We start from the raw sequence: 9,835 nt of genomic DNA on the forward strand, positions 1-9,835 counted from the left end.
TTAAGCCCAAAGCAGTGTAACATCACCCATTGCCACCACCATCAATTTTACCACAATCACCACCTCTATCTCCATTACCTACTTCTAACTCTATTACCCACCACTACCAGCACCCTTATCACTCAAATCACAGATACCCTTCTCCATCACCTGCAGTCACCACCACCATCACCATCACCACCACTAGGCTCTGATGACACGATTAACAAGAGAGACAAAATTCTTGTTCTCCAGGAGCTTATATATCTTCAGCATGACCACCGCCACCATTTTCACCATCATCACCACCACCACCACCACCACCACCACCACCACCATCAGTATCATCTACCACATAATCCTCATCACCACCACTGCCCTCATAACCACATCACTATTACCACTATCCCTAGCCCCATACCCTTCATCCCTATTCCAATCATCATCATTTCTGCCATCAGTATTCCCACCTCCATCGCTGGTTTACCATCCATCCCATCACCATATTTCCCACTACAATGGATTCTGTCATTACCACCATCATCAATGTAGGAAATGATTACCTGGATTGTAGCAATGATTAATGGTCAGTGAAGCCCCAAGTAAGATAGGGAGGTCACTCAGTGGAGAGAGAGGCAAAAGAGTAAGAAACACTAAAGTGTAAGAAGTCTCTATTGCAGGCAATCCCAAATAGGGAATTGTTTACCCCAGGAACTTATTCTTTCCCAAACCCTCCAACAGTTCTAGCGTAATTTCAAGTAAGGAGTTGTTGTTTTTCCAGTGCACAAGGCTCCTTCTCATCTAGTCTGGTATAAATGAGGGTCTCCTTCTATCTTGGCCTCTGAGCCTAAGTTTGGATTCCCAGGTTGGAGGGGCATGGGGATGGTTAAAAATTTAATCAAAACCAGCTCTTGACTGGTGATTCAGAGCTGATCAGTACTCTGGTTAGACTCCTGGCATTTCCTACCTTGCTTGTCCTTGCTTTTCCAGCCTCCAAACATCACGGTCATTGTCACCACCATTCCTTGATGACATCAGAGAGGAGAGCTGCCATATGGGGTGGAGGCAGGGAATAAGATGAAGCTGGGGGTACAGTTAATGTCAAATTACTCTCTGTAGAAAGGGGCTTCAGATTTAGATCTGAGTTGCCTAGAAGCCAATGCAAAGAGAGAGAGGTGACTATTAGCTACGTCTCATGTTAAGGCAGGAGAGAACCCTCCACTGTGAAAATGAAGGCACCACAGCCAATGCCCAGGGTTGGCCTCATTGGCTGTTCTCTCTGGCTGTGGAAAAACCTCAGAGTATTCCCCTGTGGAGTCGCTGGAGGGACCATGGTGATGAGATGGCTGCAGAACTTACCTCTCAGGAACCACAAACAGTTATGGTATTTTATATTTTTATAGAAATGATTACATAGTATCAAATGAGGGAGGAACCAACAATGTGGGGGTCGCATATGGGTGAGAGCAAGAGGAAAGGAGTTTCTCACTCTTGAGCTGGTCTCCAGAGTGCCTGGGGCATCCACCAGGTGAATAGGAGGGAGGCCAGGGCTGCCCTCAGGACCGCACCCATGGTACTGGAGGGAATGGGGCATGGTGGGGAGGGGTCAGAGACAGACTTGGGGAGAGGAGTCATATGGAGGGTCATATGGGCCAAGCTAGGGAGCTGGACTTCCACCCTCCAGCAGAGGGAGCTCATGAGGGGTTTTTTGTTTGTTTGCTTTTGATGTGGACCATTTGAAAAGTCTTTATTGAATTTGTTACAATATTGCTTCTGTTTTATGTTTTGGTTTTTTGGCCGAGAGGCATGTGGTATCCTAGCTCCCTGACCAGGGATTGAACCCGCACCTCCTTCATTGGAAGGCGGAGTCTTAATCAGCGGACCGCCAGGGAAGTACCATGGTGAAGGGTTTTAAACAGAGACATTACCCTGTCAGATTTGTGTTTTAAAATGTTCATTGTGGTGGGTGTGTTGAGAGGGGTGAGACTGGAGGCAGGGGGTGTTGTATCACTTGTTTTAACCCTCTCGCCAGACTGCACGCTCACTGGGGGCAGGGACTGTGGCCGAGGCATCTTTGTACCTTACCGAATGCTGAGGTCGCACTAGAGACTCAATATCTTTTACTATTATCACCTCCTGTCACCACCACCAAATCACTGCCCTCACTCCCAAGCCTATTAGCATCACCATTAACACACACCATGTCAACAATTTAGCTCTTTTCCCAGAGCTTTCTCAGGGAGCCCAGCCTAGGGTAGACTGGAACATCTCCAGCTCAGCAGCTTGGGTCAAAGGCCCGGGCAAGAGTCAGGGGTCCTGGTCCTCTCTCCAGCTCTGCTGCTGAGTCACTGTGTGAACCCAGCAAGCCGTGTTCTCAGCCTCCCAAACAGTTTTTCTTAACTCTTCAAAGTGGGGGCTAGATTAAATAAGAGGTTTTCAAATATTTTTGTAGCTTGGGCTCTTTAGAAGCTTATTTGCCAACCTGGTGTTTGGAGAATCAGATCAGAATAAATCTGGCTTTCCCTGTGCTTTCGCGGCAGGGGGACATGAATGAGAACTGAGTGGGGAGTCAGACAAATTCTGAGTCTTAGGCATTCATTGCAGGCAACTATGCCAGGACCTTGGCAAACCCTTTCCTTCCCTACCACCACCCCCCAGACACCACGGGGTGATCTAGGAAGCTCCTGAAATAGGGGCAGAGGGCAGGCAGAAGGAACTGTGTATATGGGAAGAGCCCCTGAGTGAAGAAGTGGGAGGGTGATAGGTCTCGGACCCCCAGATCAGCCAGGCTGTCCAGTGTGGTTCCAGATGTGTCTCAGGCCAGGGCATAAGCTCCGGGTAGGGGTACAGGGAGGCCTTGTGGCTCAGCAGGAAGAACCCTTCACCTGGTTAGGGCCTGGCTGTCAGTCTTGCATCCTGAGCTGCTGGTCAGGCTGTGGCTGCAAATAGACAAAACTGAACTAAGGCTTCACAGGACAAAGGGCATCCAGGGAGAGCTGGCACTATGCTCCAGGGGACCTCCCCTTTTAGGGACCCTTGGAAGCTCTGCTGACCAAGGGGCTAGGGCCTCACCTCCTACATACCCAGCTACCCCATCATGGCAGCCCAAGGTTGCCCCACTTGGTCCTTGAGCACCAATATGTAAGTCCCAGAGCCACAGAGTCAGTGATCTCTGAATGGATGGCAGCCCCTCCCCCCAGGCACTGGGCCAGACAGGCAGGGATCCCTGGAGACCTAGGTGGCCTGGGAGGGCCCAATCCTGGGCCAGCCCCTGAGGGCTGGATTCTGGCTGCAGGCTCTCTGCTCATCAGTCAGTCTACTCCCGCCTCCAGAGTCCAAGGGTCCAAGTGGTGGGCAGTTTGAGCTGGGCTGGGCACTACAGAGGGAGTCCGTGCTGGAGAAGGTTGGTGGGTGGGCAGCATGGGATTCGAGGAGCTGCTACACAAGGTGGGAGGCTTTGGGCCCTTCCAGCTGCGGAACGTGGCACTGCTGGCCCTGCCCCGTGTGCTGCTGCCCATGCACTTCCTCCTGCCCATCTTCCTGGCTGCTGTGCCAGCCCATCGCTGTGCCCTGCCTGGAGTCCCTGCCAACTTCAGTCACCAGGATGAGTGGGTGGAGGCCCACCTGCCCCGGGAGCCTGATGGCAGGCTCAGCTCCTGCCTCCTCTTCACCCATCTCCAGGCGCTCCCCAACACCACGCTGTGGGGAGGGGGGCAGAGCCCTGGGGAGCAGCTGGAGGGTGAGCCCTCCACAGTGCCCTGCCCTCAGGGCTGGGAGTACGACCACTCGGAATTCTCCTCCACCATTGCAACCGAGGTACCCGTGCTGGGAGGTTGGGGGACATGTGAGTGGATGGGCCTGCCATTGCCTTGGGTGATTACCATGTGGGCATTAGACACATTATTTTACCATTTAGAGTCTCAGTTTACCAATCTGTAGATGGGATCTAGAAATTCAAAGCACTGAGCTTCGTTCCTGGCTTGTAGTAAAGCCCCTATGTGAGAGCTGCTATTATTAATTGCGAGGTGATTAGGGCAGGTGAGGGCTAAGATGGCTCTAGGGAGCTGGGGCAGAGATTTGAGAAGGGTGTTTCTGTAGTAAGAGGCGGAGAAACAATAGAGGATTCCTCTCTCTTCCTTTTTTCCGGGCCCCAGGTCTAGAATTTGCATAATCCATATAGAGGAGTGCAGGTGGGGGCAGCGTCTCTCTGGGAAGGAGCAGAACTCCTGTTGTCACGGTCAAGGCCTTCTATGGGAAGACACTGAGGCTGCAGAATTGGGGAGGGGCAAAGTTTTCCACCCCCCAAGCTGGGGTGAATAGTTGGGGGCTATCTGACATGGAGGTACCAGGATGGCACAGTTGACCTCAGAAGAACCTGGGGTCTAGGAGAAGAGGGATTGGTACCAGCTGGAGAGGGCCCTGTGCCCATAGGAGGCCCCTCCCTGCCTGTCCCTGCAGTGGGACCTGGTGTGTGAGCAGAAAGGCCTGAACAGAGCCACTTCCACCTTCTTCTTCGCCGGTGTGCTGGTGGGGGCCGTGGCCTTCGGATACCTGTCTGACAGGTGGGGTGAGGTAGGGGGGCCAATAAGGGTGTGGGGTGGGGAACCCTTTCCACTAGCTGGGGTATGGGCCTAGTATACCTTTGTCTTGGGACTTCCCTTCTACAGGGCGCTGACCCTGCATGACCCCTGTGCAGGTTTGGGCGGCGCCGTCTGCTGCTCGTGGCCTATGTGAGTTCCCTGGTGCTGGGCCTGGCATCTGCAGCCTCAGTCAGCTACACCATGTTTGCCATCACTCGCACCCTCACTGGCACGGCTCTGGCTGGCTTCACCATCATCGTGATGCCACTGGGTGAGGCAGGCAAAGGACGGGTAGGGCCTAGAAGACTGCAGGGAGGCAGTTGTCAAGGGTGAGACTGAGCCCATCTGGCCCTTGCTAACTGTCTTCCTGTCTTCAACCGCGCCCTGGGTCCAGAGCTGGAGTGGCTGGACGTGGGACACCGTACTGTGGCAGGTGTCCTGAGCAGCACCTTCTGGACAGGGGGTGTGATGCTGTTGGCACTGGTCGGCTACCTGATACGGGACTGGCGATGGCTTCTGCTGGCTGTCACCCTGCCTTGTGCCCCAGGCATCCTCAGCATCTGGTGAGACCTGGGGGTAGCTGGGGAGTGGGAGATACAGGAGGCCAGAGTCAGAATTAATCAGAGGCTGAGATTCGAAGACAGACTGAGAGATGAAGAGAAACTGTCAGTGACCAACAGAGAGAAAGAGAGACAGAGATCAATACAAAGAAGATGGCACCAGGCATGTGAAGCAGAGAAACAGGGAACAAAATATAGAGAGATAGAGATGGAATGACAGGCAGAACCACTGAGAGACAGTGAGAGACCAGGACAGAAAGGCAGACTCAGAGGCACCGATAGAGATGAACACATGAGTGACAGAAGAGACAGAGCCAAGCACAGACAGGCTGGCGCCCTGGAGGGGTGGGGGTGGTGGCAAAGCCAGCACAGGGGTAGGGAGTCCAAGCAGGAGGGTGGGGGGGCTGGGTGAGATGGGCATTTCATTGCCTACCCAAAATGAACTGGTTTTGGATGATCCCTGTGGGTATGTCTGTATGTCTGTCTCTCTTTCATCCTATGCCCTCCTGTCACCTGTGGGTGAAGTGGGTAGCTGGTCCTGGGGGCTGAGGTTTTGGGAGCAAGACCAATTCAGTTGAGTAGAGAAGGGACTCCCAGGCTGTGGAGGACCTAGGCCTGGGCAAGGAAGAGTGGGAAGAGGTGGCTTTGAAATTGGGCCTTAAGGGATGAATAATAGTTCATCAGGTGAGGAGGGCTTGGGAAGAGAACACATTCCAGGCTGAGGGGACTGTGTGGGGAAGAGCCTGGAAGCTGACAGCCTGTGGTGTGCCCAGGAGGGAGATGTGGCTTAGGGCGCTCTGACTGAAGGGCCTCCTCCTGCCCCCCCAGGTGGGTGCCTGAGTCTGCACGCTGGCTTCTGACCCAGGGCCGTGTGGAAGAGGCCCACAGGTACCTGCTCCGCTGTGCCAGGCTCAATGGGCGGCCTCTGGGTGAGGACGGCCTGAGCCAGGAGGTGAGAGTGAATGTATGTGTGAGTGCATGCAAGTACACATGTGTGTGTGTGTGTGTGTGTGTGTGTGTGCGCCCTGTGTCAAGGGTCCCCTTCCTGGGGTCCACTCTGTGTGCAAGAAAAGCTCCTGACTCCCAGTGGAGTGTTCCAAACTCTTCAGGATGTCCTACTGGCCCTAGTGGGCCACACCCTTGACTCAGGGCCCACCCTACTCAGCTCCCACGTGCATCCCCTCCCCCACTACTGCAGAAGAGAAGGATGGAGACCCAGGGAGAAAAAGGTGCCTTGCTTGCTCAGGCCACATAGCCAACTCCGATGTCACAAACTCTTCTCCTTCCTCACCAGGCTCTGAGCAAAGTGGCTGCTGCGGAGCGAGTGGTCCGAAGACCCTCATACCTAGACCTGTTCCGGACACCAAGGCTGCGACACATCTCATTGTGCTGCATGGTGGTGTGGTGAGGAGGGGGCTGACCTGGGCCTGGTGGGGTGGGGGAGGGGCACACTCCACTGGTGCTGAGTGTGAGAGGACAAGGGACAAGTGAAACTGTAACTGCGGATGGCAGGAGGATCCGCCTCTAGGGAGGAAGGGGCTCTGGGAGGTCAGGATGGAGCAGGCATCAGAGACACGTGGGGTTAAATTCAGGCTCTGCCACCTCCTTACTGTGAGCCCTTTGATAGGTCAATTAACACTCTGAGCCTCAGTGCCTCTTCTGTACAACCGGACGCTATTAGTTCCTATCTCACAGGGTTGCTGTGAAGATTAGGTAAAGGTGCTTGGGCTACTGGCATGTGCTGCACACTCAGAAGGGATTATGGGGACACGGAAGACCGTGGGCAGCGGGCTCCGAAGGTGGGGGAGACGGCCCCTCTAAAAGGCCAAGGCTCCTGAGAAGAGAGGACAAGGGGGCGCGAAGGAGGACCCCTGAGTGGTATCGCAACCCCCCTCAGGTTTGGAGTGAACTTTTCCTATTATGGCGTGAGCCTGGATGTGTCGGGACTGGGGCTGAACGTGTACCAGACGCAGCTGCTCTTCGGGGCCGTGGAGCTGCCCTCCAAGCTGCTGGTCTACCTGTCGGTGCGCCACGCTGGACGCCGCCTCACGCTGGCAGGAACGCTGCTCGGCGCCGCCCTCGCCTTGGGCTTCAGGCTGCTGGTGTCCTCCGGTGAGCCCCGCCCCAAGCCCCCGCCCATTCCCGTAGGCCCCGCCTCCTGGCCGAGAACCGCCCCGCCCCCGCCCTTTCCCGGAAGCCCCGACTCAAGGCCAGTTAAGTCCGGCCCTCTCCGGAGGCTCCACCTCCTATCCTGGGAGAACCTCGGTTCTCCTGCAAGGCCTGCTCACTGCCTGAACCCCTTTTCCTCCAGAGGTGAAGTCCTGGAGCACCGCCCTGGCGGTGATGGGGAAAGGTTTTTCTGAAGCTGCCTTCACCACTGCCTACCTGTTCACGTCGGAGTTGTACCCTACCGTGCTCAGGTGAGGGGTCCCAGGCAAGCCACCTGGAGGGAGGGCTTATGTTAGTCACAACTCTTACCAACACGCCTACATACACACACTGCACCCCAGTCCCTGTCGCCCATTCCTTACAGAGCTAATCAGAGCTGTCTGTGTTTGCCTAAGTCTGGGAGGAGGTGGGGCATTTAATCTTCTTTACTAAGTGACCTTGAGCAAGGTCAGACAACTTCTCTGGGCCTCCTTTAAAAGAAAACAGTCGCAAAAGGCCCCATCTGTCCATCCCATCCTACTCAACACAGCCCAAGCAGAACTGCCCTTGGGGGTTGTCTCTGGACATAAGGCCCTGGCCCTTTCAGGTAGCTATTGACAGGTGGGGAGGAGATGGGTAGGCAGCTGGGCATGTTTAGAAAGCCTTGTGTCTCCTCTAACATGGCAGGGTCTGTTCCAGCTGCTGACCCCTTCCTTTCACGCTACCCTTTCCCCATCCTCTTTCTGATGACTTTTTTTTCCTTCAGCAATACCTGATCAGTACTATCAGAATGGGGGCCCATCCTCTGGTGGGTGCTGGCTTGGGGGCCCCTGGCCTGGAGGTGGGTGGGAAGACCACCTGAAAGAAGACTCAGCTTTCTTAGCTGTCTGGGAAGAAGGGGGCACCAGGCCCTGCCAGCCCAGAAAGGGAGCCCCGTGAGGCATGACCACAAGTAGGTGTGAGCACCAACCCCCTCCTCCATCCTCTCTCTCTGAGCAGACAGACAGGGATGGGGCTGACTGCACTGGTGGGCCGACTGGGGGGCTCTTTGGCCCCACTGGCAGCCTTGCTGGACGGAGTATGGCTGTCACTGCCCAAGCTCGCTTATGGGGGGATCGCCCTGCTGGCTGCCTGCACTGCCCTCCTGCTACCAGAGACAAAGCAGGCACAACTACCAGAGACCATCCAAGACGTGGAGAGGAAGAGGTGTGTGCACAGGACTGTGTCTGTGTGAGCACATGCATGTGGGTATGGGTGCTCAGGTACCTGACACCTTAGGTAAGATTCAGAGAGGAAGACATGTCTGCACATGTGTGTCTGGTGCATGTATGCGAGTGTGCGTGGGTGTGTGACCTGAGGTATGTAAATGCGTGTATAGAAGTGTACATGAGTCCGTACCTGTGTGTGTGTCCAGGAAGAAAAGGATGTGTACACACACTCAGGTATGCCTACATGTCAGGGATGGGTCAAGCATGTGTGGGAGTCACTTGTGGGAGTACATGTGTTTGTATATCAAGAGCTGGGGGGAGCCCTAGGCCAGCCCTATGGGGCAGGCTGGGGCAGTAGGTTGGGAGGATGAACCCCATCATTTCTCATGACTCCTTCCTCCTCAGTGCCCCATCCAACCCTCAGGAGGAAGAGATGCCCATGAAGCAGGTCCAGGACTGAATGGAATCAGGGGCAGGCCCTCCATGGAAGTTCTGCAGCAGGGGCTGGGAGAACAGAAGGGCAGGCCCTCTGACCAGGGCTGGGGGCAGTGAGCCCCCTGCCCAGGCCTGGAGTTGCCCCCTCTCTGTGCTCATCCAGCCTTGACTATTTGGCCTCCAGCAACAGAGCAACTTCCCAGAATGCAGTGGGCTGCTGAGAATTCTGGCACCCCTCTCATGGCTGGGGGGATTCTGTAAATAAAGGTGCCCCTTGGGTTAGGGCAACAGTGAGGAGATGTGGGATGAGCCCTGGATGGGAAGCCACTGAGTCTGGCCCTGGGTTCTGGTCCCAGCTTTGTCACTGATTTCTGGGTGACCTTGGGCATGTGGCTTTCCCTCTCTGGGTCTGTCTGTTCATCTCTCAAATGGATAATGAAGCCCCTTAGCAGACCTCGCCACAGGATCTATCTGCTCTCATGCTCAAATGAGATACTGAATAAGGTGCTTCCTCTAGAGATGGTGCTAAAGAAAGAACTGTCCTATGACGACTTCTGGTACCAGCAGGGCTGGTGGGCATGCTGTCCACTGTGTGGTGCTGGGAGCTGCCCAGTGCCAGAGCCAGGGGACCAGGAGAACAGAGCTCTTTGTTCCCATGGCTGGCTTTGCTACCTCCCAGTCACTTTGCAGGGTAATGCATCCCCACACCCCTACACTCCCCACCCTCCAACCCACTGTCTAGGCCTCATGCCCAAAGAAGAGTTGAAGGCATGGGAGCCAACATTTTATTGGAGAAGCCAAAATAAACAGAAGTTTTATGAGTACCTTGAAGTTACAGAATTTGCTGGGTCAAGGGATTGGGAAGACCAAGACACTAACCTTCAAATGGGGTGGCCTATGTTCCCTGACCAGATAGGAATGGGAA

At 54.9% G+C, this 9,835-nt stretch overlaps 1 protein-coding gene across 2 annotated transcripts; it reads left to right on the forward strand.

The window, feature by feature from the left end:
- The first annotated feature begins 873 nt into the window (after positions 1 to 873).
- Positions 874 to 9,734, forward strand: SLC22A7 (solute carrier family 22 member 7). 2 transcript variants are annotated; one of them, XM_082345899.1, is made up of 10 exons: positions 874 to 3,795; positions 4,438 to 4,541; positions 4,676 to 4,830; positions 4,954 to 5,122; positions 5,948 to 6,071; positions 6,414 to 6,523; positions 7,017 to 7,231; positions 7,431 to 7,539; positions 8,267 to 8,477; positions 8,887 to 9,734. In XM_082345899.1, the coding sequence occupies exons 1-10, from the start codon at positions 3,400 to 3,402 to the stop codon at positions 9,025 to 9,027; spliced, it is 1,734 nt and encodes a 577-aa protein (XP_082202025.1). In that variant the 5' UTR covers positions 874 to 3,399; the 3' UTR covers positions 9,028 to 9,734. The 2 variants fall into 2 exon arrangements, with proteins under 2 accessions (XP_082202025.1, XP_082202026.1); XM_082345900.1 differs by having other exon boundaries at positions 8,267 to 8,473; positions 8,881 to 9,734.
- Positions 9,735 to 9,835: the final 101 nt, after the last annotated feature.

The sequence above is a fragment of the Balaenoptera borealis genome (assembly GCF_965194805.1).
Source record: "Balaenoptera borealis genome assembly, chromosome: 12".
Taxonomy (NCBI): Eukaryota; Metazoa; Chordata; class Mammalia; order Artiodactyla; family Balaenopteridae; genus Balaenoptera; species Balaenoptera borealis.